Source organism: Drosophila teissieri, chromosome 3R (genome assembly GCF_016746235.2).
Source record: "Drosophila teissieri strain GT53w chromosome 3R, Prin_Dtei_1.1, whole genome shotgun sequence".
NCBI lineage: Eukaryota > Metazoa > Arthropoda > Insecta > Diptera > Drosophilidae > Drosophila > Drosophila teissieri.
The window spans coordinates 29605708-29632797 of record NC_053032.1 but is presented as its reverse complement, the minus strand read 5'-3'; the positions used below and the strand labels follow the sequence as shown (position 1 = coordinate 29632797).

At 44.6% G+C, this 27090-nt stretch overlaps 3 protein-coding genes across 6 annotated transcripts; 1 reads left to right on the top strand and 2 right to left on the bottom strand.

Annotated features, from left to right (window-relative positions):
• Positions 1 to 278: 278 nt before the first annotated feature.
• On the bottom strand, positions 279 to 26244 carry LOC122619748 (protein phosphatase 1B). 4 transcript variants are annotated; one of them, XM_043796854.1, is made up of 7 exons: positions 25913 to 26244; positions 23781 to 24676; positions 23600 to 23717; positions 20585 to 20690; positions 20463 to 20517; positions 13140 to 13212; positions 280 to 491 (listed from the first exon to the last, which is right to left on the bottom strand). In XM_043796854.1, the coding sequence occupies exons 2-6, from the start codon at positions 24591 to 24593 to the stop codon at positions 13180 to 13182; spliced, it is 1125 nt and encodes a 374-aa protein (XP_043652789.1). In that variant the 5' UTR covers positions 24594 to 24676; positions 25913 to 26244; the 3' UTR covers positions 280 to 491; positions 13140 to 13179. The 4 variants fall into 4 exon arrangements, 3 of the variants coding, with proteins under 3 accessions (XP_043652790.1, XP_043652789.1, XP_043652791.1); XR_006326096.1 differs by lacking the exons at positions 280 to 491; positions 13140 to 13212 and adding exons at positions 18697 to 19759; positions 20023 to 20147 and having other exon boundaries at positions 25913 to 26242; XM_043796855.1 differs by lacking the exon at positions 25913 to 26244 and having other exon boundaries at positions 279 to 491.
• LOC122619750 (protein Diedel) lies at positions 8775 to 9400 on the bottom strand. Its single transcript, XM_043796857.1, has one exon. It carries the CDS (start codon positions 9150 to 9152, stop codon positions 8775 to 8777), a length of 378 nt encoding a protein of 125 aa, XP_043652792.1. The 5' UTR covers positions 9153 to 9400.
• Positions 17066 to 19223, top strand: LOC122619747 (dynein assembly factor with WDR repeat domains 1). The gene is given in 4 exon segments (XM_043796853.1): positions 17066 to 17105; positions 17164 to 17239; positions 17291 to 18073; positions 18126 to 19223. Coding segments are annotated over 4 exon segments (1449 nt in total). The 3' UTR covers positions 18676 to 19223.
• Positions 26245 to 27090: the final 846 nt, after the last annotated feature.

Below are 27090 nucleotides of genomic sequence, written 5' to 3'. Positions count from 1 at the left end.
CCCAGCCACGGTTAATATCCTTCGACTGCTCAGACTGTCGAGCAAACATGTAGTTCACATGCAGCTAAGGTCAAGATGGTGGTACTCCCTGCTGCACAAAACCTGAAAAATATCCTCCAACTCACATCTATTAAGTGAAATGTAAGTTTAGTTGGTATATTCAAAACATACTTAATTGATTACTCCAAAAAAGATTTTTATATTTTTAATATGAGTAACTAGCAATTGTTCCGCAAGTGTTAGAGTAAGCAACCGGTGTGAAGGACACCGTAAGTGAAATTGAACGCCTGGACTCACGGAAGGAAGAAGGCGACGAGGCATATAACCTGTGTGGATTCGATTGCGACAATCTATGGGCACAGAAAAGGTAGTAAAAAGTAGATAAAGGGTTCAAAGAAACCGGCTGTGGCTTTCACATGTTCATAGTTTTATTTAAAGGTTTAAGCAAATAGTTGTGGCGCACTGCATTCCATCTCATCTCTCACCAGCAACTGAAATTTAAATAAATATAAATATATATGTATTATACATAAACCAATATTTGGCAAGTACTTAGTGTGCTGCATATTAGCATTAAAGGTATAAAAATCTAAAGGCAGCACTTGAAATCGCTCAGCTCAAAGCAAAAGCACGCCATCGAGTTAAAGTAATGGAACCCCCTTTGAGATGCCCACTTATCAGCTGCACTTTCGAAGCATCTTCGGATTGCTCGAGCCAGCGAGTGCATTCAATCTGATGGTTTGCCAGGTGGAAGGATGTGGGGCAGGATACGGATGATAATGCTAATGGGGAGGTGGATGGGTTTGTCGACTCGAGACCCGGTTAGGTTCCAGCGCTCATGTGGCGCTGGCTGCCTGGCTGCCTGGCCAATCAATAAAATTTCACGGCGCAGTAATCAAAGCATGTGACATTAGCGCAAAGTTGAATGAGTCCATGTCCCCGGATCTGGTTAGGCTTTTGTGTGGTGGGCTGGCATGTAGGGGCATTGGGTCGCTCGATAAATAAGTTCCCCTCCTTCGCTTCGCTTCGACTCATAAACATGTAAATGTGCTGCCCTGCAGAATCAACAGTTTGTCGCCTGCTAATTTTAAACCAGAAGGAGTGTGGGACAAACGGGCCAGCGAAGTTCACCTGCAAGTTTGTGAACATTTATTTTCGTGCAGCGCGCTTAGTGATGCGTTAGGGTAAACAGCTTACAGTTCCGTGGGATTCGGAGGAGGCGCCGGCGGAGCAGGAACTTTCCAACCGGTTTTGGTCTTTCAGCCGCAGTTAACCGGGCCCGGTTTTTGGTTTGGTTTTGGCAACGACCAACTTGGACTGCAAATCGAGTGGAAGACTTCAATGCGTTGGCAAACGAAAATAAGTTGCCGCTGCCGTGGGAGCTCTCCTTCCTGTCTGCCACCATTTATTCTTGGCTCCGGCTCGAATAAATAGGAGTCCTTGAAGTTCAGACAAAGGTCGCACTCCTCGGTAGGTATTTCGTATTCAGCGATTTGTGTCACTGCCAAGCGAAAGGCGAAAAATGATCAAAGTGGCCCAAATGGACAAATGGACAAATGGAAGGCCAAAAGGAAACGCCCTGGCGCGTGTTGGAAAGCCAAAAGGCGAGCAAGGAAGTCGAACAATTGGAAACCGGCTAGAAATGCCAGAAATGGCGCATGATTCAGCCGGCAGCAAGTGCATTTCGACCAGAAGTGCGGGCCAAATTAAACGGAAACGCAAACGCCAGCAGCTGAAGTGAGGAATTGTTTTGGCAAACTTCGTTTCAGCCAAGTTTCCGATAGAGTCCACTTAAATAAACATTTTCTCAGTGAATATTAGAAAGTAGAGAGAAATGAGAAAGAGCAGCTTGTGCCAGCTTTCTGAAACTTTAACCAAGAGTAAAGGTTTAGTTGCAACAATATTCATAGATTTTCAAGTATAAAGAGTTTCTTCCTTGAATAAGAACATTGCAATACACACAACTTGAAAGCAGAACGATGTCAAAACGCGAGAAATGTTGTCACCTCATGAGGAAGTAATATGTCTAATAAAAGATGCAGCAGAAGCTCCTTAAATCTACTGCGTGCATGGCACATGAGTCATCTGTTCTTGGGAATCTCCCACTTATCCCGGAGCTTCCCATCCTGACGCAATTTTCTGCTGACTGTCGCTTAAATTAGAACAGCATTCAGAGATCCTGCGCGCAGTAATGAAATCCGCTTTAGGAAGAATTCATGTGGGGATAAAGCCGGAAAAAAGAAATGGCTGGGCGGCAGCAGCCCGAGTGGAAAGTTGAAATTGCTTTGCCCAAAAGGACAGCGGAACGGAACGGAGCGGAGGGGAGTTAACCCACCAGCATGGGTTAACCGAGGGTGTCCTTTGGCTATTTGCAATATGCAAAATGCGACAAAATAGTTTGGGGGGCCACAGTCCACAGTCCGCAGTCCACGGCCACGCCCAGCCACTCGACTGCGCTGGCTGCGTAAATAAACATTTAACTTTCTATTAGGATTTGCATGAGAAGCGAGGGAAAATTGGTGTTGCCATGAGGAGCAGGACGAGCAGAACGAGGAGGAGAGCTCGACAGGATTACCGCGGCCGCAGCCAATTTAAGCGGACTCCTAAGGGGCAGAGCGCGGCTTAATCAGATTGTGGTCTAAACATGCTAATGGCATTATAATTATCCCCAGGGAAAGGCACCGCCACCTGCCCCAGCGATTTGCGTATTGCCAACTTTTTGCTGCTTTTTTTTTTCGCCACTTAAAGCTGCTAAATTGCACTGTGGCTGCAGTCGCTACTGCTCCCACTCCTCCACTCCTGCACATGGACTGCTCCACCGAGTGCGATCCCTCCGACATTAGCGAATAATCAGCATTAATGGCCAAGATACGAGCGCATCATCCGCCGGATGAGGATTCCGGCGGATTCAAAGGGCCATTGTGCAGCAGCTTCTGTTTTCCATTTGGCCCCGCTCCGCAGCTCGGGGATTATATCCGCAGCAGCTCAATGAAAAATTATATGTACATTGTTGTGTTGGGTGGCCTGCCATGTGGATGACGTCCTTTGGCCCTTTGGCCCTTTTGTCCGCTCCCCGGGCGACATTGAAATTGAAATTAGTTTGCATTATTCGAGGCAAGCACTGACAGTTAATTGTTCTCCAGTTGCCCCTGCAGCAACATTGCTGATCTCTCTTGACAGAGCAAACAACAAATTTACTGAATGTTACGAGAATTGCCTTAAAGAAAATCATATGACCATACGGAAGGTCAAAGAACAAGCGGACAGAATTGAAAGAAATAATTTCAAAAACTAAAAGATCTCATTGCAGACTAACTCCTTTTATACAAATTAAAACTAAAGTATGATACATTTCTCCTTGTGCACCCTATTTGTTGTCCTTTGGCCATTGTCAGCCACCTCATGATTACCTTTGGGCACGGGGCAAGTCTCGTGGTCATGGGCGCAGAAAAATACGTTCATACGCCCCATTGTCCACATTACGTATACGTAATACGGACAATCCGCATCAAGAGCCACCGCCCGCTGATTAAGTACGAAAATTTATGGCTCCTTTTTGTAGTGGATTCTGAAAGGCACTCTTCTCCACTTTGTTGTTTGCGTGTCAACCTTTTTGGCCATATAAATTAAAAGCAGCTCAGTCTCGGCCTCAAACAACTAAGCCACTTGGCTAAAATGTCTGTGGCTTCAACTGTGTAACTAAAGTCGGTTCAGCATCATTGTCAGGGCCAGATAAAAACTTGAAATCTGCTGCGGGTGCAACTTTGCGCTATATAAATGCGGTGGGACGGCCGAAACCACTTTCAACTGCTCCCAGCCGAAGGAGCACTTTTCCTCGCATTTCCCCGCATTTCCCCCCATTTTGCCGCCAATTTTCCAAGAGCACAACATCAGTGCGGGGCATCACGCAGCAGAACAAACAAACCAGGACCAAGGGCGACAGAAACAAGAAACAAAAACCGAAAAACGAAAAACAACTTGGCCGCCCACTTTCCCCCTCAGCCGGAAAAGTCAATGGCAAAGGCAGCATGCCAGGCATAGTTTAGGCTACAAAATTTATGGTGTTAATTCCAAGTATGAGTGTGTGAGTTTGTGCGTAGGTCCTGGGGCGAATCTTATGTGTGTATGTGTTCGAGTGTCTCAATTCGGGACCCTCAGCATGCCACTTTGCACCATGAGCGGCAATAAGCTCCCAGCAAATCCGAAATGTCTTCTCACATGGCAGTGAAAACAGCAAGGAAAACTTGGCCAGGAAAATATGAAATGCCCTTTGATGTAAAATAAAGCAAAGAAAATTAAAGCGGAAGAGAATTAAGAAAATTAGACATCAAGATTGATAAGTTTGTGAATTTTACAACTAGTTTCTACTAGGTGACACATTCACTTTTATTCAAACTTGAAGGTCCTCAAATTGATTGAATGATGACGAGGGAAGCGAGACTTTTAAAGAGCATAATAGATGGGTATAATTCGCATAATGAACACAAAAATATTAGAGACTTGCAAGGCGAAGAAGTGATGACACCAGCTAATCCATCATCAAAGCCGACCTTGAGTCAGCCCATCTCGACTGGCCAACACGAAAGTGAATCAGAGTCTCGTCCCCGAGAGTATTCGTCTGCGTAGTCGACTCTATTTATACTTTCCTCATTTCCTTTTCTTTTTTCCCCACTTTTCCCTGGTTTTTCCTGCTTTTCTCCAGCTTTAGGAGGCTGGGACAGTAGTTCAGGTTCAGCAGACAGAAGGATACGTGGTTGTCGTCGCAGTCATCGGTGATTTATTGTTTCGAAAGTTTTTCGTTTTTCCCTTCATCGCTCGGCCGTTGAAATGGCATAAAACTTTATTGAAATCCCAGCCACATCCGCCTCATCGGGAGCGCATCAATCAGGGCCCAGTAACATATGTCGGCAGATTGGTTAAGTGCCACGCCCACTGCGCCAAAGGCAGAGCCACAGCCAGCTCACACAAGGCGGCCCAAATGGAGAATTGACTTTGAGCCGCATAAATTAGAAGGCCCTAATGAAACTGGCAGCCGGACGAAGGCCGGGGGCAAACTGCAGTGAAACAGTAAAAAGTGCTGCAAAATGCCAGGAAGAATACGAATAGAGAGAAATCTGCCCTTAAAGTTAAACGCCTGGAGCGGTCGAGGAGGTCATTGGGGGTCGGGTGAAGCCAAGCGCAGCTGCAAACAATGGCATTTTAAAAGCTCAGGGCAGCACGAGCTCCGACCTCAAAGCCACAGACAGACACAAAGGAGGGGGGTGAGAAAAATGCTGAGGGGATCGCACGCACAGCGAGAAAAGATTCATTCTCTCTGATCTAATTTTTGCATACTTCAAGAGCCCTCTGCAATAAAGTTGTATGTCGTTTTGTTGATAGAGTATTGTAACAAATGAATTGGAATAGAAAACAATCTATGTGACACATTTATTTTCCCAGTGCAGATACCGAGTAATGCGCGGACGACAAACCTTTAAAAGACAAACAAGGCAGCACGACGGTGACACAGCGGCACACATGGCGTATGCGTAATAACATTTTGCGTTACATTTGCTTTTTATTGCATACCGCAAGGCGGATGCCAGCCCTCCTGTTTCAGCTCCTGCGCCTGCCCCTCCTCTTTTGTGTCCTGCGGCCGCCTTAATTTCCGTGCCATGAGGCACGGTAAATGTAAATGTCATACGGCTAATGCGAAAACTTTAAACTGCCCAAACAAATGAGGACCTTCCGGGGCCCGGCACAAAAAAACTTTCCCAAATTCGCCGTGTCATCCGGGCATTATAGCACATAATAATTGCCAGTGGCGTCTAACGAATGGCCTCGAGTGGCCCCTTTGACTGATTTAAGAGCGACTGAAGCACTTGTTTATCTTACGGTTTTCAGGGAATGGAAAACACAGGCAAAGTTTGCTCACGAACAAAAAGGTATTATCAGCCATGAAGTTTTTGGAAGTATTTTTAAAGTAACAAACTTTATGAGGGCAAAGTAAGCTTAAACTATGATTCAATTTGGCAAGAATATAAAGTTTAACTTAAAAACAAGGCGCACATATTCAATAAAGGGATTTAAAATTACTTTGTGTCGCATAAGTTGTGCCTTAATTAAGTTAAAGCCAGTCCAGTTGTGCTTGCTGTATTTGCCCAATAACTGGTCAAAGGCTGGCAGGCTCCATTGGGCAATCAAACAAGGAAACCCGGAGTCCTCCCAGTAGTGGCGGAATATCCTCCCCAAAAACGAGTCCCACTGACGAATGTCGAGCACAGCCATCGGCAGTGGGTAATTGGGAGGCCAAAGTGGCACAGAGACTGGCAAAAAGGCAGCAAATTGTGTCATTCTCCATCTATCTGTATCTGAGTCTGAGTATGAGTCTGAATCCGAATCTGTATCTGTAAGTTGGCTGCTCGAACGGCCATTGAGTGAGGCTGGGATCGTGGGAGAAAAGCGGGAAAAGTGGAAAGTGGAAGGCGGAAGTGGATGGAGTGGAATGGAATGGAGTGGAGTGCCACTGAAACGGAAGCCGCGATTAAATACAAATAAGGCATTAAGTGCAAAGGCGCTGAGGCGCATAATACAAATTGCGTCGATTGGGGAGCGACGGGGAATACCCGATGATTGGGTGGGTGGTGGCAAGTTTGTCTGGGTGCTCCTGATTGCCACGTTGCTGCCACTTTAATTCAGAGACAGTCGCGCTGCAAACTGAAGGCAGAAACTATGTCTGTCGACGACGGAAGAACTTGATGGTAAGTTGATTGATTTAGGAAAGTGTATCTAATAAGTCATTTTACTAAATATTACATTTTAAAGTAGACATTTCACATGGTTTATTATAACAATCAATAATGGTATGGCTCATTAAATGCTTTTGTCATGTGATTCCTTGGCCTTCAAAATGTAATCTAATATTCAGTCAGTATTTCATTAGTTGCCCACTCTAAGCAACTCAACTCCTTTGAGAGAGCGTGTCCTAGCCAGCTTTTTGTTGCCAATTTCTATAGATTTTAGCCATGGCCCCTAAGTAGACGACGCTCTTCGCTCCATCCGCTGCTATGCAAACTGCCTGCAGTAAAGGACACGAATTGGAATTGGAAGAACAGGATACGAAGGATGTGGAGGATGCGGAGGATACGCAGGAGTGGCGGGGATGGGTGACAGACAAAGGACATTAGATTGCGGCTGGACGCGCTTCGTGGGGCAAGTATACCAACAAATTGTAATGAAAACAGCAGCACTGCCAATTGAAAGTGGTCTGCTTAGTGCCAGAATTTAGCCGCACTGGGCTTTAAGAATTTACGTCGGGTGACGGGTGCGTACTCGAGATTCTGGCGGGGAATGGGATCAACTCCAAGGCCGAGTCACCGGGTGCAAGTATGCCAATTTATATTTAGCCTCTCATCGGTGGCCCTTTACCCATAGACAAGCGTCCTTTTTCACTATGATGTTGGATTCCTTCCACATTTTTGTTCACGTTTTTTCTCCTTCAGCTCGGCCAGCTTCACAATTTTGCGGTTCATTTAATATTTTTTCGTGTTGTTTACCTGGCCGCCTGGCCAATTCTGTGTGGGCCAGGTCGAGTGGCGGCCAATGGCATCGGCATTGGCATTAGTATTAGTATTAGCCTTAGTATTGGTATTAGCCCTGCCCATTAGCCTGCTCCGCCGCGGGCTCTTTGAAGCTAACGAGCTGCCATGGCAATTAGGGCTGGAGTCTGCACCGCCGGCGGCAGGAGAGCTCCTGGTTTTTTCCATTTATATTTTATTGCCAAGAATTGTGAGCTGCCAGAAAAAGTTGCGCCAAGTCATCACAATATGAATAAGTCAACGTTCGGTGTGCACCGTGTTCGATTTGCAGGAGCAGGAGCCTCCCTGCACTGAGAAAAAGTTAAAAGGAAAGTGCAGTGTTAAGTCTAGGGATTCCCAATCAATCTAGAAACCTTGATGTAGATATCCACCCCTGTTTCGCGCAGTGCATGCCAGTGTGTGGGCACCTGTAGTGGTAGGTGTCAAGCACCTGAGCGCCGCTGAACTCAACTCGAATCAACTCGGCGCCCTGTCAATAATGTGTATGCATTCAGTTTGTGTGTGGAATCAACAGGGCGTGCAGTTCCAATTAAATCCAAGCATTCAATTACTGAAAAGGCGACAAATGCACACACCTCCAATAGAATTTTTTGCAGTTCGAGATGAGAGCAGGAAATCCACATCAAGCAAAGTTTTTCCATCAGGGCCGTACAAAAAGCGGAACAAAAATCTGGGAATGGCCGGAAGTTTGCAGGGGTAACGAAGGAAATGTGGGCTGAAATCCTATGCATCAGCTATCGAGATTCCACCCTTTTAAAGTACAAGTAAATCTTAATATTTGGGCTCAAGTTCTATGCGAGTTGATGGACAATCGAGTTGAAATTGATTGAAATTGACAGCCGCGAGTGTAGCGCAGAATCGAACTAAATCTGAAGGACGGCGTTCGCCACGAAACAATGCCAGTCGCGTTTAGACAAAAAAAATATCCATATCCAGCTGGGGGATGTGCCGCATTTTTTATGCCATTGTTGTTCGGATGCCAAACTAGTTCCATATGCGGATGTGTTTTTCATTTACAGCGAGCGGCAAAAATAACCGTAAGGGCGGCTGTCGGCAGCGGAAAATCCAGTTTACATGCCAAATGGAAAAAGGGACCAACAAAGCGAAGGACCCCAACTGATTTCCTGCTGCCAATTCAAAGTATTGCATTTGAAAAATATTCTCACAGTCTGTTCTCAACTGAAAGGGTTCAGCTCTTTAATTTATTGCAATTTCCAACTTTCTAGGTATGAACTGGCACAGAAAACACAGTTCCGTCATTTCGGTGCCCAGCAATTCGATGCCGTGCAGGTAATTCTTTTTCAAAAAGTCGCTGGCAAAAGATCCTGGAAGGCAGCCCCTAATGCACTGGCATCCAAACACATCACATGCCGCCCTACCACAATAGCTGCCCACCAGGGCCTCTCCATTGGCGCATATGGTAATCTTGCAGCCAGTGCCATTGCTTTTCGCACCCACTACGCCGCAGACTCCTCCACGGATCTTGAAGTGCAGAATCGCCGCAGAAGTGCAGCAAGTCGTGGCAGCCAAGTGTATACATGCCAGCCAGAAAACCGCGATTGTAAGCCGCCTCATGGCGAGCGATCCAGAGGCATCTGATTCGGCTTCTCCTACTGCACTGCTACTTATGGGAAGCTAAGAACGCGATTTCTTGCTGGGAAGTGTGTACTTTTCCCAGACGAAAGAGGTCAGTTCACTCATCTTTATTTGCCCCTTTAATTAGCAATGCCAAGTGTTTAAATATGCAGTGAAGTTGACAGAATTCGGTTATGTATTTAAGAGAGTACATTGTAAGGTGTACCTGACCCATAACAGATTTAGTATCGCCTGCTACCCTTTGTTTTTGCTACTAAAAACACTCTAAGGTGATTTGGGGTGCTGAAATTCGAGCTGACTTGGCCACGGCTTGGATTAGCACAAAGCACAAAGTTGCGCTGGCAGGCGCGTATAAAACTGGAGCACACACTCACGGCCACACGCGCAGGAACATAAAATGTGGGCACTGATTACATTTGCATATTACGTATACGACCGGGATATCGATGCAAGGCGCCAACCCTTTCTCTCTCCGTTTGCCGGAGGAGCCAAGTGTGTTTACGCAAGGAATTTAATTTCCAACTTTGGCTTTGGCCAGGCGGTGCCCGGAGAAAAGTTCGTGTCGTGTAAACTTCGTCCTGCCGGTGGGCCAGTCACTGATCTAATAAAAGGACCTCGGCCGGGCGCCATGTGTGTGACACTTGTGGAGCAGCCCGGCCAGGCCGATGGGATTATGCAGCTCCGCAGCGAACTTTAAATTATGTAATTCAACACGTTGCAGGGGGGTGGTGTGGAGGAAGGAGGTGAACGGAGCGCAAGGAGCAGCATGCAACATGCAACGCGCCACGAACAAGCGGCAGACACAAACGGGCACGTAATATTTACACAGCGGGAAGTTTCGGTTGAAATCTAAGATATATTTGTATAATATTTTAACTTAAAAGATTGAAATATATCAAAAACGCTGTATAAAGCTCTCGATTCATTCATTCTTTTCTTTATGTAATTGGGTAAGATTACTCATTCTTCGCTGGAGACTTTGCCCGTATAAACAAAACAAATAAATGTATATGGAAGTGGGAACCATTACGCGTAAATCGCATTTTTATCAGTGCCCGCATAAATTGTGGCCCTGTTGCAGAGCCACCATTCGCCTTGTCGATGGATGAGTATGCCCCACCTGGGATCCACGAATTTCAATTAACGTGCCAACACGAACGAGTTGCTACCCGTGGCGCCCACCAGCCAATTTTCCACCTGCTTGATGGTACGCAATAAATTCGCCAAAAAAAATGAAATGAAAAACCAACTCGGGCAGGTAAAACCACCCACGGGGAGTTACGGAGTCTCGAAATAGCCTACTTATCGCAGAATTTTGTAATCCCCATGCAGCATGTATGTTTTCCATTTCTGTAGCACTTCGCAATTCGCACTTCACACTTACTCACATACTCGTTGCACTTTTGGGTTTATTTTAATCTCTGGAGCGATTAAAACGTGACAGAGCGATTTCATTCAGCCCGGCCACGCCCACTGGCGCTGATATGCCAACTGAAAAATGGGCGAGAATTTATATGGATTTTTGGCTGCTGGTCGGGGAGAAGTGCTTGTGCTGAAAGTGATTTTATCTAAATTGCAATGCGAATGAAAATCATTTATAAGAGTTGAATAAAAACCAAACAATGGAAAAATCGTGGCAACGATATGATTGTATTTTCCGCGAAATTCCAAATACTCAAATTAATCACGGATAAAGCTTTTCCACAGCCTGTTTGGTTGAGCACATTATTGAAAAAGTATTAATCAATATAATTCCACCCACCTTAATCGCCACAAGGGCGCCGTAGATCCCATTTCGATTAGCCGCATATTAAAACAATATTGAAGTCCTTCCAAAAATTAGCTTTTCGAATGGCCTGTGATTGCAGATAAAAAACCTTAATAAAATCCAAACGCAAGCCACGTTGGGTGAACGAACTGAATGGCTTGGGGCAGGAACTGCGTGCCGAGGTGTTGCATGTGCCTCGGCATACATAAAAGGCCAACGTGTGGGTGCTAAGCAAACACACACACATACACACCCACTCACCCGGGAAAGGACATTCACACACACAGAGGATGGCAAGGAAAGTCAGGCAGCTAAGCTTATTTTACAAACGCCAAAGGCTGACTTGAAAGTGAGCTTAATAGGCGACGTGAGAGGAACTTTGTGCCCAAGGAACGAGCGGTTGAATGACTTACTCCTACTCCGCCACCCCTCCCCCCTCATGTCCTTTGAGCCCCGCGCCCACGAAGCTGGCTGCGTGGGTGGGCCATATCATTAGATTAGGGCGATTATCTTCCTCAAATATCATTTTGCACGAATGCCAACAATGTCTAAATTTGCCGCGATTATATTTAAGATGCCCTGTGACGGTGGGCGCTGATTTGGCCCGTGGGCAGGGGGGCGTGGCCCTTATGCAGACCGCACACAAATGTTGCAGGTGTGCGGTTGCGTGCGCTTTTGTGGTTGCCAAAGGACCGACGAGCTAACCGAGCACCACCCACTCTCGCGCCCAATTACACGCAGAGAAAAGATGTGGCTACTACTGCGTAAGTATACTTTACTGCCTATGAAGATACTTTAATCCTAAAGCTTGTCAGAGTAAATAGTGAACGCTTGTCTGTGAGATTTCCCCAATTTTTGCAACTTTAAAGATCCGCATTCAGTTGCTGTGCAAAATATGAGCTCAGCACATGCACGTTGCTGGCTATTTACTTTTATGGCTTGTTTGCCAGCTCGTGAAAAGTTTCGGGCCGCACGCCCAAGTGACCCATTAAACGAATTGAAAGTGAACAACAGCTCGTCGAGAACTACAGAAACTCCTTAAACCCTGTGATAGGGCTTCGCCCCAACTCGGCTTTGTGCCACGGCGCGTATGTGTAATAAATGTTGATTGAGTTGCACTGCATTGCAGCGCAGAGGCGAAGTGAAGTCACATCAGATCGAGATTGCTGGACGAAAGTTGTGGTCATTGCGGTCGAGCGGATTTCATTGAATCCAGCGCCCTGCTGGAACTCACAAAAATCCCAATATGCCATGGCAATGAAGGAACTTTGCCAGAACAGAAACCAGAAAACTTTACCCATAAGCACACAAGTATGGCGAAGCACGACCAACCAAATGCACAAAGCACAGGAACAAATAAACAAACGCACCAACAAACAAACGCAAAATAAAATCACAAACTCGTGCCGAACAACTGGCAAACGGAATAACAAAACCGTTTGGCATTTGCCACTTGTGGCCCTCGTGGCGGCAACGTGGCGTATACGCAATATGCAATTAACTCGACCATTTCCTTTCGGTTATGTTTCGCTCTCGTTGTGCTGGCACAGGTGCAAATTGAAAATATGTTGCCAATTGATGTTAATTAAATTCATATTTGTGCACTTTGAGTGGCAAAAGGGCTTCGTTTCCTTGAGCCATAATAATTTACCCGAATTTATTACGGCAGCTGCCCTGTTTTAATAAATTGCGTCAATGATGCCACAAATATATTCATGAATTGCGTTAGTTGGGATGGCCTACTAGCAATATCTTGATAAATGGGGAACCTGTTGAATTTTTAAAGGATCCTTCTCTCTGAAAATCTTATCAAATGAAAACATTTCTGAGTGTTGCGTGATGTTGGTTCGGAAGATGCAACATGCATGAGCTGATGCGACTTACATAAGCAGCTTCAAAAGTCATTTGCACACACGGAATGAGCCATTCGAGCGACAAGCAACAACCATTTTGGCCAATGTTCCCTGTTTGCATAAATTTCACGCACATTTCCCATTGCATACTATTTGGGGCAAATGCATTTTGCATAGTTGGCCCGCCATTCCGCTGTGTGGGTGCATCTACACACTGCAGTGTATACTATGTATGTGTATGCATATCTGGCTGCATTAATGGATTCCATTTTATAATTTACAACGATAACATTTTGAATACATAATAGCGAGTGGCAACGCAATCGTATAATTAAAAGTGCTCACCTTTAGGCCATGCGAGTGTGGGCAAACTGAATTCCCTGCTCTAAAAAGGAATGAAATATGAGATGCCATTGCCCTGGAAGTAGAGATAAATAGGGAAATAATTATGGATATCAATAATAAGGTAAAATAAAATAAGGTAAATGTAAGTAATGAAAAATAGCAAGCGTTTATGAGTGTCCTACGATGCTAGATTTTCTCGCTGTATTGCAAGCAAACTTGTTGAATGCCCAGAGCTAAGACATGGCTTACTGCACCTTTGACCATTCGCATAATTAATTGTTTATTACTTTGTCATTCGGTGTCAAGTGCAGGCGATCGATGAGTTGGGTGAAAACGGGAAACATGGAAAAAGCGACGCCCCGCAGAAATCAGTGGAGATAAATGGCCACTATAATGCGCACAAATTAACATGCCATTCATCTTTCAGCCAGCCCAGTGGCATTGCCACTGCCACCAGTTAATGGCAGCAAAATCTCGGCCAACGAATGTGGTCGACAATCAGTCTTTGGAAACCCACACACACAGCGTTTGTTTTGGGGCACGTGGTAACGTGGCAGAGGTCTAACCGGTACATATGATTTAATATAATATCTGCGGAGGGCAATGCATAATTCATTTTAAGCACCACTTACCGTTATGACGAACGGCCATGTAGGCGATTTAAGAGCGCGCTTAATGCCTTTAATACGCTGTTTTGGCCCCAAAAGGGGAGCTTCTGCCGTTGCTGACCCTGATTTATGGTGCGTATACTTGATGCGGCCGCTTAACCGCACAAAATGCCAGCCGAACTTCCTGCTGCCGTTTAATAAAGCCCACAATAAAACTTCAAAACATGAGCACACCTACACCCACACGAGCGGGAGGATGAAGGAAGGATGGCCAACCTGCCGAGTGGGCCATTATTAAATTTATAACATTTCGATGCGTCTGCATTTCAATTGGGAAGTAAACGGTTTAAGGTTTCCAGCCTGCACACAATTTGGCCATAAACTTTACTCGGTTGCCTGGCTGCCGGGCAACTCGGATTTTGATATATTCAAACCGTAGGGATGGCCGGGCAAACTCGGCTCTGGTTGTTGTGTGTTTTAGGCCAAGCACAATTTCATTTATCAAAGTCATAAACTTTTCAGTGGCCAGGCCGCAGAATGCGTCATAAATGGGGATTCGCACAGGCTCAGGTTTGTAGCTTGTTTATTGACTCGAGAATGGCGCCTCAGCCAACTAGTTATTCGAAAAGGTATCTAGATGTATCGAAGCAGTACAAATGTAGAAGTATATGTCTTTGAACCTCTTTAAACGGATTTAAATTCCATTGATTTCTGTGGTTCTTCCGTTAATTCAGATTCAAAAATAAAGGAAATTGCCGAGTTGTCCATTTGCCTTCCTGATCAAAGGACAGCCACCGGATACGAGAGCAGAGTAAACAAATATGCATAAAAATCTATACCATTTAACTACCACTCAGTGGACGATGGACGCTGGCTTCGCTGTGAAATCTGTGAAAATGATTTTAGTGCCGCACGGTACGGCAATTCGATTACCAACCGTTTGATGTCCTGCCAGCCAACCAGCCAGGCATTCAGTTTCCCTCTCCAATTAGAGAGCCACCAACGACTCCTTTTAGCTGAAAGCCTGAAAACCGGCCACACACGTCAATATAAAAACAAACAAATGCCAAAAACAACCGCGGGCAGGACAAGCCGAAGGGAGAGGAGAGTAGAAATAGAATTCAATGTCGCTTAGACGAACACAAACCGAAAATCTGTTTATAAATCGCTCATCCTTCTAATTCGACTGGTCTATCGGCTTAGCAAATGTGGTTGCGCCAAGTTTTTGTGCCACTCAAGCATTATTTGGCCAAAATGGGTAACGAGGAACCCGGCTCTCAAACTGTCGAACAAACAGGCATAAAATGCGGCAATAAAATCGGTTTTCTCTTTTTTTTTTTTTTGTGTTTGGGGGAAAAGGTAAGGATCGTATGTGTGTCTATAATTTATGCAAGCCGGCATTTTCATGGCTAACAACGCACAGAGAGATTCCGAGTGAAGCCGCCTGCCGGAAATCAACAAAAATTTATTGAGCATAAATTCCGATCCGACCGTTGCTCTTCGCCTGCCCCCGACTGTTGCTTTGTTTATGAAAGCGTTTTATGGGCTTTTAAATTGATTTTATTTCCATTCGTACTGCCATTTACTCGTCTCTGATTTCCTTAAAGCTTCCGTTTGCCACGAGTCCTGTGGCATCCCAATTACATTGGGCTCCCCCCGAATGAAGAGATGAATATTTTGGAACAGCAGCACAGCTGTTGCTCTTGCTCACCACCACTCTGGCTCCGATTATTTCCAGAGACTGGTGATGGTGGTGGTGGTGTGGACTGGAGCACGGATGACCTCCCAGGTGGCCCGGCTCCATTTCCATCGCAACATCCTCGACATGTTGTCACTTCTCCCATGCTCGCCACTCAATGGACATTCAATGAAATGTTTTATTATTGACAAAGACACAGGCGCTGGCCATCTTATCGCACTTTTTCCACCCACACAACTTTTTTGCGCAATTTTCCAACACACTGAGGAAAATCGTAAGTTACCATCTAATGTTATATGATAAGTCAAAATTCCCTAAATCTGTACTAAATTACCTAGTTTTTCTCAGTGCCCCGAAGATTTCCTCGCACTTTTCCCTGTCCACTTAACTTTGCGCCTGTCGCTTTCATTTCTCCTGCTGCTGTGCACCGAAATTGGGTGCGATAATATCTAATCATTACTTATCATTTTGGGCCATGCAGAGTTGGGGCTGTGTCCTCCACCCACAACGCCTCCATGGCCTTTTCCATGGGTGTCCGACTCGATTCTCGGAGACTGTCGTCCTGTGGTCGTCAGACAATCCCATTCACTGCCTTTCCCAGGCCCGAGGCACCGATTACTGAACAAATTGAATTAGTGAAAATGCCAAAACGAGGCGAAGGAGCCAGGTGAAGCAATCTAATTGCAGGATGGTCGGGGATTTGCGGGTGGGTGCGTGTCTGCCCACGTGGGACATATGGTAAATCTGCTAAAAATGCGACCAGGTGTCGGCAGCCAATTGGCCTCTGGGGTCCTGGCTTCCGTTTCCCGTCTTGAACAAGCTAATTAGGTTTAATGGCCAGAGACCATTTAGCTGGTCGCCCCTGCTGCCTGTCAAATGCCAAAGGGGTTCCCCAAAGGACAATCGTAGGTCAAGGGTTACTGGGGGTTCACACAGTAGTGGCTGTCTGGAAAAGTTAATTAGTCATGTGCTTTTCGTCATTAAAAGTGACCTGTCCTAAAGAGAAAAACGAAAAGGAATCGAGAGGTTTGACCATAAATCAATAAATCAATTCCTGCGTAATAAAAATGCGTGAGTATTGCATTTTGTAGGGTACTTAGGCTTTAGCTCGTTAGCTTATAAAGATTAAGCATAATCCTATATTCAAAGATATGTTCCAGACATCAAGCTAATACAGAATGGAGCACAGATATATAATAGATAATAAATATAATTTACAAGCGCTGTATTTACACAAGTAATAGAACTTTACATGCAACATAAGGTTTCATGAATGGCTGAGTAGGAAAATCGGCTAGGATAAGCTTTTGCTAGAAAAGCTTTTGAAGAAGTATAATTCTGTTCGTTTTAAATGAGAAGCAACGCAAACAGGAGAGAGAATAGAGTCACAATCCTGCATAGAATCCGAATACATTACCCTACATCCTTGAGCCGCTCACCAGCGAGACCTCGACATAGACCTAGTACAAGGACCCCAAGGTGAATCGATCAAACAACACTTCTGGCATGGCAGCCAGTCCAAACAACAAAGGCTGAATTAAAGCAGGTCAGCAAACTGACATCCAGCGGAATGCGCTCTATTGGCAATCTTGAGTTGCCAGAGTCACAACAACCTCACAATGAGTGCCAACAAAATCTTCCTGCGCTACTATCCACCAGGTTGAAAAGATCGTTTACAAAGTGCTAAGTAGATGATGACTTTCTTGGGTTTTTCCAGGACTGGCTATTAACTATAGAACCACGAAGGGCAATGAACGGCTGCGTCACTTCGATCTGCTTGACCTAGATTCAAAGTAAGTAAAGTTTCCAAGGATGCAGTTCATGCAAATGCCCCTTTACTGCAGAACCAACATAGAGCCTCTGGCTGACAGGATCCTATTGCAAACCCTAGCCGAAGCGGAGGAGGAGCCATCACCCACGGACTCGGAGAAGACCGCTCCACCACGTCCTGTGAGCGGAAGAGTCGCCAGATCGCAGAACACCTTCAGTGCCCTGAAACAGGCACTGGAAAAGCTGCAGAAGAAACTCCGAGAGCCGGTGAAGAAGAAGTTCTATCTGCACAAGTGCCACAACTCGCACATCCTTCCGCTGACCAACGTGTCCTTCGATCGGAGTGGCGAGCGCTGCCTCACCGGCAGCTATGATCGCACCTGCCACGTGATCAACACCCAAACGGCCCAGGTGGAGCACATCCTCACTGGCCACGACAACGTTGTCTTCTCGGTGGGATTCAATTTTCCTCATTGGTTAGTTTAGCTGCACACAGATGGGTCTGGAAATTACCTGACAGCTTTTCCAAATATTCTCAGCGACAAGATAGTGACTGGATCCTTTGATGGCACCGCTAAAGTGTGGTCCGCCACCAGTGGCCAGTCTCTGTGCACTTTCTATGGACACACCGCCGAACTGGTGGCCGCTGAGTTTCAACCCGTGGATGGAAAGTCCATTGCCACGGCGTCCCTGGACGGATCAGCCAGGATCTACGATGTGGAAACGTGCCATGAGCTCCAGCAACTGACCCATCACGGAGCCGAAGTGATTGCTGCCCGCTTCAATCGCGATGGTCAGATGCTGCTCACCGGCTCATTCGATCATACAGCAGCTATTTGGGATGTGCGGAGCAAGAGGTGAGTTAAGAACCGAGTTCAGTAAGATCACTATTTGAAATTCCCCTTGCAGTCTGGGGCATCAGTTGAGGGGCCATGACGCTGAGTTGTCCAACTGCGTGTGGAATTTCAGTGGATCTCTGATTGCCACTGGCTCCCTGGACCACTCGGCAAGGATCTGGGACATTCGAAAGCTGAATCAGGAACTTTATCTGGCTGCCAGGCACACTGATGAAGTGCTCGACGTGAGCTTCGATGCAGCGGGCCGACTCTTGGCCACCTGCAGCAGCGATTGCACGGCCAGGGTCTGGAGGCTGGAAGGATCCTCGGAGTTGGAGATGTTCTCCCTAATGGCAGGACATTCGGATGAGGTGTCCAAGGTGTGCTTCAGTCCCAGTGGCTGCATGCTGCTCACAGCTTCAGCGGACAACACGGCTCGTCTGTGGCTCACGGAATCCGGCCAGTGCTCCCAAGTGCTGGCTGGGCATGAGGGTGAGGTGTTTAGCTGCGCCTACAGCTACGCAGGAGACGCCATCCTGACCGCCTCCAAGGATAACACTTGTCGTTTCTGGAGATGATACGACTGGTACACTGTGCAGCTGAACGATGGATCCATGGACTGATTAAAAGCTTCGGAGTGTGTGTGTTTTTTTATATCAACATTTACTACAAACTCGAGCGTAATTTTGCTTTTCTCTCTTAAGATTTTCTTCATCAACTCGTTTCTTATAAATTAATAGTTCTTAGTTTTCATTCTCGTTTCTTTAAGATCGGACATTATTGTGGATTTCTTTTGTTTTACTTCTCTTACTTAAGGTTTAGGTATTACTTTTTCGTTTCCGTACATAGATAGTTACAGGTTTTGTTTGCTAGTTTGGTTTCCTTTTACCATTTTTTTCTGGTTTTCTTTTAACATTTTTTACTTTACATTATTAAGTTTCGCTTCTGGCTTGGCGACACATCTTCTCGTACACATATAAAAAAGGTGAACAAAAGGTGTTTTAGGTAACAAACATTTTACAACTTACAAAGGTCCGCTTTCGGTTCGGAATCAATAGTTAATACATGGTTTTGAAATGAATAATAAAATGTTCTTGTACACAAAATTTGAGCGAGACTCTCGCGATTTCTTAACTGTCCTCCTCCGTTCTCAATAACATTTGATACCACATTTTCAATTAGTTTTTCCTGGCGGTTGTACTGCTGATAGCTGATTGTTGAGGAGTGACGGAACGAAAGGGCACACAGAGGGTTCGCATTCACATAGATGGATGGGTCCATCAGAGGAATCTGATCGGTGTAATCTGTTGGGTGTGGTCTTGGTGCTGGTGCTGGCGCTGGCTTTGAGCCATCCTCTGATTTCATCCGATTCCGAGTCTCTGAGGTCTGCTCAGGTACGCTCTGTTCTAGATCTCTCCTATATCTTAGAGTTGTGTGGGCGTGGCTGTTCGTTTTGTTGTGTTTAGGACTGCTTCGTACAAACTATAAATGTATCGTTACTCTTATTATTATCATTATTAGTAGGTTTTTTCTTTTGTGTTTATCAAAGTAGAAAACTGTTTGGTGTGTGTTCTTGTATGTTTGCTTCGTTCAAGTTGTGTGGCTCTGCTTTCTGTTCTGCTCTGCTCTGATCTGTTCTGTTCTGGTTGCTGCATTTGTTTAACTGGTTTTGTATCGTGTTTCGACTGCAACCTAATGCGTTGGACTCTGCAAGAATAACAAATATCTGGATTATTAACCGTGATGGGCAGCCGGTGGGTTAGGACATTTTCAGGCAGGATACACACTTGCGGCTGAAGCGGAAACGGAAGTGGATTGAAATAGATGAGACATGCAGTGACAGACATGCGGTACGCCCAAGTCTTCAAACAAAGGAACATAAGTGAAAAACATAGCGAAACAGAATGGATAATGGAGGGGTGTCGATGATGGTGGGGCTAGACGAGCAACATAATGAATTGTCTGCTTACATTTAGAGTATGTGAAGCATAGGGTGTTTAGTTATCTTTGTTCTCTTGCTGGTTGGTTGTTGGTTGGTTGGTTTAAAAATGAACAATTAGCATTACAAAACTCATATATCATCATATGCATACAGCTAGAAAAAAGAAAGAGAATAAGCCGCCATGATTAGAGGTTACGATTAAGGGATGAGGGGAATCCAACTAAAAACATGGCACGATGATAAAGTGGTTAATGGTGTTGACGATCGAATGAACTGCTGTGATAGCTCTATCATTACCAAATCCTCTGGTGTCGATCTACTGATTGAATCACAAAAAAAAACAAGGCAATTTCAAAGGCTATGGCTATAATGACCAAAAAACGGTGCTATGCAAGCGATAAAATATATGTGTTAGCATTGGCGAAAGCGCAGCGAACTGAGTTACAGATTATAGAACAGATTTCGTACTTCACATGGTCGATCCGGAAACTCTTGCTTGAATGTGCGCTCGATAACGTGATATCTGCAAAGGTAAACAACACCACTGATTAGCAATCGCCGGACGCTATTTTCGGACATGATCCACTTACTTGGACTGCAGACCGCCTCCTGGTGGAAGACCTTCAATGTCGTCTCTGTTCTGCAGACACTTCAGCAGATCCACGTAGTCGGTTATCTTGCTAGACTCTATCTCGTCTGCAACAAAATCAGAGAGAAATCCGGCATTAGTAATGGGCAGTTTACAGAGCACTTTGTTAGCTCAAATGACGTTTATAAATAAATATTTATGTACATAAATGGTCCATAAAGAAATGCGAATTACACAGTTAAGCTACTTTAAGGTAAATGCAATATATAGATACGAACGCTGTCATACAAAATATCAAAAAAACGTGTATGTGTGGCCCTCTCAAGCGATTTCAAAACAAGGGAGTTTAGTTATGGGCAAGAGCTGCTATAGAAAAGCGCAATCATTTTAGGTCTTAATAATGATCGCAATGATCTATGTATTTGGAAATAAAATGCAAAGAAGCCTTAAACACATTTAAGACAATCCAATTGATCTGACCATAGCAAACAGAAAACTTCCAATGAAGGATTTCTTAGCAAAAGGATTGCGCAGAACTTTTTAGGTGACTTCGTTGCTCAATTCAATTTTCCGTGGTGGCTAGGGGGTACATGCATTTTCGATTAACTGCTGGATTGGGTGGATCGCTTTTTACAATTAATACACAGATAAGAACTTGTTGGAGGCGGTTCTGGGTGGGTGTAGGCAAAACAAAATCAAACCAATCAACCGATAAGATAAACGATAACATAATGACAAAGTGGCTTCGAAAAGTTACAAACTACAAAATTATAGACGTACCTTATGCTCACTCATCTTAAATTTGAATTGCTTTCTGTTTCTGTTTCTTGTTCTTGCATTGACATTTGGCCCATTTGGCTAATTCGCGCTCTGATTTGGCAATAGTGTATTGGAAATTGGGATTTGTAGTACGGAGGCGCGATCAACAACCATAAAACAACGACAGCGAATGGCTAAAATTTTCCTTTTGGCAAATTACTTTAGATAAACGTTAAGCATTAGCTGAAACCGGCTCATACGAAACCAGGAAAAGCTATGGAATGTTTAGTTTTAGAAATGAACATAATATAAATAAAACAAAATCGATTTTCGCATCGTGAAGTGTGAAAAGAAAGAAAATGGAAATAAGCAAATGAAAACCGAAATGATTCCAATATAACAGCAGACAAACACTTTGGCTTTGGTTTTCGAATCTTTCGTTAAGTTATATTTTTGACTGGCATCAATGGTAGTTCATTAATCTCTAAAAGTCGTGTATGTTGGGCTGTGGGTTGTGTGTGTTTTACACTCTTGACTGGATCACCAATTCACCAGGGCATCCGGGTACAAACATTTCGGGGGAATTGCTTAGATTGAGTGGAATATGTCTGATCGTTTTGGGTGGAGTAATCGTTTGCCTTCGTTAACAACAAGCACAACAGTTGGTGAGCATAAGGTTTACAATTCGGTTTCATTTAACCTACGTATACATTCTATAACATTCGAACTCCTTTGGCTACTCTACTCTAGGCTAAGTAATTCGTCTGGACACTGGACATTGAGTATTTGCCATTTGCCATCTTTGGCTTATTGCTTAGACTAAATAATTTCCTAATGGGTTAGCTACTGTGGCCAGAGGTGGTGGGCAATGCATGCTCTACATCTATTCACTAACTGGCTAATTGTAAATCGTACGAATTCGGGCTAAAGTAATTGTCTATATCAACAAGGTCACGTCTGAAGCTCGGCCGGCAGGCATTGGCCGAATTTCACTTTGGTGTCTCGAATACTGAAGTCTCGGATAAACACTCCTTTGTTATTCATTGCTTTAAATACGTAATTCAAGTAATACGACTACAGTTCGTCTGAGCGGTTTCTAGTTAATAAAATATATGTTCTCATTGCTTGTCAAAGTTTCTGTCAGCGATTCAGCTTATTTTCAATTTTTCAATTCTACCTACAACGAATCTTCTCTGAAGACATCCTCCTATTTGATTTTGCTTAGAAAGTACGGTTTAATTCGCTACGCCTACTAGATACATCAATTCCAAGTGTTTGTTTTACGTTGAGTATTTGTTTGATTGATTTGCATCGCGGCTAGTATCAAATGGGGTATACGTATACGTATACGTAAATGTATATACAAATTGGCTGACGGGTCATTTAACTACTTAGCTCGGGCAGGTTCGTCGATAATTGTTATTATTTAGGTGTATATGTACGACTAAAGCTAAATGGGCTGGATTTCGCATACATGGAACGCTTTTGGCAGTGGCTGTAGTACACACAGGCATGTATAAATAATACTATAACTCAGGCACACACACGGGGCAGACGAGCACTGGTCAGCCACACGCACAGCCACCAGATATGACAAACTAACACGCTATACAGGTATTTGCTATGCATTAGTGATAGGATATTGGTAGAACGCCCACACACGCCCCGTTTACAAATTTATACAGGGAATGTCGGTGAAAGCTCTCTGAGGGAATATAACAAAATGTTTATGATGTACAAGTACTGGGAATCTGAGCATAAATGAGCCATATTATGTAATACACAACATTTATATAGCACTCTTATAAACAAAACTGGCTTGAGCCTTATTGCTGCTGATATGAATTTATAAATTCGAAATATTAGAAATCTACATATAGATTATCGGTGCCTATGAGCGTCCATCCAAGAGAGCTTTCACTGTACTTGAGGTGGGTGTGTGTGTGGAGTTCATTCTTGGCATTGGTAATGGCAATGGTTTGGTTTTCGTTTTGGTATTGTTTTCGTTACGGAACTACTTTTGAAAGGAACTATTTTGTAAGATTCAAGTTTTGGACAAAGTGGGGCAAATACAACTTTAGAAGCACTTTGGGTCGGGGCTATTGGCCATCGAAGAGCCCATATAAAGTGCTCGTGGCGCTCAAGGTACAAAGTATACGTATTTCGGTTCAATAGAGACACGAAGACGGAGGAGACCACTACGCCATGGGTCAACAGTTTACGATTAGTTATAAACAGAGTAGACGACTTAGACAACCTCTTGTGATCTTCTCGATTTGCTTCTCCAGCCGATGTTCAGCCTCTATCGCCTCCTCGGTGGGCTTCGGAGCTCCGGGGAAAGCAATGATGATGATGCTCATGTTATCGCGGCTACCCTGCAGTTCGAAAATCAACAGCTTGTGAGAACATTGACGATATGCATGGAAATCATGACTCACCTTGTGCAGGCAGGTGTCAACCACCTGATTGGCGATGCTCACTAGGTTACTGGTCACTCGCATGCGCGAGTGGATGAAGCTGCACACGTCCTCGTTGGTCATCACATCCCAGATTCCGTCGCAAGCAAGCACCAGGAACTCATCGCTATCCTGGCGGCTCTGGCAGAATATCTCCGGTTCTGGCGACACCAACTGCTCGCACTGTCCCTTCTCCTTCACGTTCTTGAAGTCGTAATCGCCAAGGGCTCTCGACACGGCCAGGGTGCCGTTTACGCGCTTTATCATCACACTGCCACCCGCGTTGTAGATGCGTTCCTTCTCCTCCGGCAGAATGGGCTTGTGATCCTGCGTGGCGAACACCGGAACTCCCTGGCGGCACAGCACTGCCCTGGAATCACCACAATTGGCGATGTACACTTGCGTGAGGCTGACAAAGGCGCACACGGCGGTGGTTCCGCCGCATTTCTCCGACTCCCGGGTGAATTCCGGCAGCTCCCGCATGACCTCGTCGATGCGCAGGAAGCCGGTGCGAATGCCCTTCACGTGGTCGCCACCAATGAACTCCTCGGTGCTGATAATGCTCTGCAGAAGGTGCTTGGCACAGTGCTCCGACACCTTGCATCCGGCATGTCCGTCGAACACGGCAAAGAAGCTCCAGTCCGGCAGGGCATCCCCCAGCCCGGCACGAGCGTAGTAGGCGTCCTCCATCTCCGACCGCCATCCCTGCATCGAGCTGACCCCGAAGAGCAGCTTGTTGCCCTCGCCCTCGTCATTGTGCTTGGCGGTTTTCGGCTTATCCAGGAATCCGCCCATGTTCACTGAACATGCTGTGTGCTGTGTGCCGGGCGGGTGCAATTCCTCCTCCTCTCAGTCACGGCTAGCCGGTGCCAAGGAATCTACGGATCGAGGACACAAGGGTATGGAACTGTTAAACGACTGCCAATCAATATCAACGCACAAGGCCTTGAACTTGAACTTTCCCCGGGGGGATGACTAAGCAAAGGTCGTGCCAAAAGAGATAGTTTATGGGGAGCATACACAAATAACGAACTAAATACGTTAGCCAAATTCCTGGAAAATGTATCTGGATTTTTCTGACACTCTCGGATGTGCAAGTCTCGGCTTTTCTAAATCCGATTCATTTCATAGACATTTCTACGGAAGTTGAGTTGACTCATGGCAGTTTGATTTCAGCTGAACATGAAATAATTATCTGCAATGCTCTCTGTGACTCTCGACCTGTATGGATCATTAACGCATCTTGACAGTCAGTAGGATACAGGTAGAAGATCTAAAATATATATAAACTATTGATTTTAAAGCCTATATTATGACAACTCTTCTGGAATGAAAAGATTGTGTCACTTGAAAATAACGAAGTTTAATGGAGAAGTTTAAGGAGATCTTTACTTATATAAGGATTATAATGTGCTCTATTATATCCATTTTCCACAATACTAGTACATACGATAGCACATTTCAAGTGAGTCGACCTGCTGAGACTGAAGGACTGCACGTATAAGGCACTATATATAAACCGGTGAAAACATGTGAATTCCGAACTCGAATCAGCTGGCGCTTCATAATTAATATATGTACGTATGTACATACAAACATACAAATGTACAGTGTACATTTGCGGGGCTTCCCGTTGTCGAGTTTTGCAGTTGTGCTACAGAACAATAACTGTAAGCCGACTGCAAGGACATGAAAAAAGGCGCAAACACAAAAGGGGGCGGGGCGGAAGACCTTGCGGCAGCTGCCCGCCCACGCTTTTCGCCGCTATTTCCTCTGTGCCCCGCGCTTCTTTTGCATTTTCTTTTGGCACATCGATTTATCAAGGACGCGGCTTCGTCCTTCCGCTTGGGCGACTTAACTCAGCACTCGAAAGTGGGCGTTAAATACATTTTGTGGAAAATCAGGGAAAAAATTGCGCGCAACAGCATCCATATTCCATTCACAAAAAAAAAAGGAAAATGGTTTAGTGAGCAGCAAGTTGGCAGCCCCGTTTTCAAGGGAGGTGGGGGGTGGGGCAAATCCGGCATGGCCCCCAAAAAATGGTTGGTAATGAAAACACACTCGCGATTTATGATTTTTGCTGCTGGGAAAACCTTCGCTCTCGTTATTTTCACCTCGCAAATTTTAAGTTTGATGATCTGCTTCTTCTTCTTCCTCTTGCTGCTCTGCTCTCCGCGTGCGTGTAGTTGTGTGTGAGCGAGTGCGTCGGTGAGCTGCGTGCGTGTGCGTGTCTGCCGTAAGTAAAAGTTTAAGAAGAAAAAACGATGGCTTTCTGCTTGATTTTCATCGCCTGCTAGCGCTTTTAAGATCAACAAACGAGTCGCGCGCCTATTAACACTTTTGCGCGATCGCGAAATGCACTTTCGAGGCGGAAATGGAGTTTTTTCTAATATTTTGATTAACAAAGTGACTAGTGATGTAAAAAAACATCGGGCATCGATGTACTTGGGCGATACTTATCGATGTGGTTCGATATACGATTGGCTATCGATTATAACCGAAGGTAGTCTTCTAGCGAATGCACTCACCCAACTAAGCGAGTACACCATCCTATTCGTTATGTTAAGTGCTAGAGTTAACGGAAACCACCAATCTATGTAATACAGATGTTAACTTAAGGGAAGTCCTTGAAATACACTTAAACAAAACACAGTAATCAAATTTGATTAATTTGTAACGCATATTTGTAGAAAGTATATCAGCTTTGAAATAAAATCTTTAGATATCAACAACTTATTAAATATTCATTTTATTTATGAGTGCCCATTTTTAGAAGCCAACTTCTAAAGTGAAGAGCAACAAGAATTCTTAGAATTATATTATCTTTTATAACCTGCAAGTGATTAATACATTTCGCAATTCGACATTTGGGAATTTTATGCCTTAACTGATAATAAGAGCTATATTTTTGAAGTGATCACCAAAAACAAATTAAATGTGCATCTGCACTATAAATTATCTAAGGGAAATTATCAGTGAATTTTTGAAGTAAGTCACTTATTTATTAGCTTTCACCGGCAACACAATATATATATTTTTAAATTTTTTACTTAGATATATGAACATACATATATTTAAAATGAATCGGTAGCTCTTTATTTTATACGGGTAAAATATTTTAAGTTTATTTGTTAGAATATATATAGTATTGTTAAATTGATTTTGGGGGATTTCATTGATACCTTCTATGTGACGAGCTTCCTCAAGACGTCACGATAACAAAGGCTGCATTAAAAACTACCGATGATAGCTACGGGATCATAAATATTAGTAATCTTATTGCTGGCAGGGG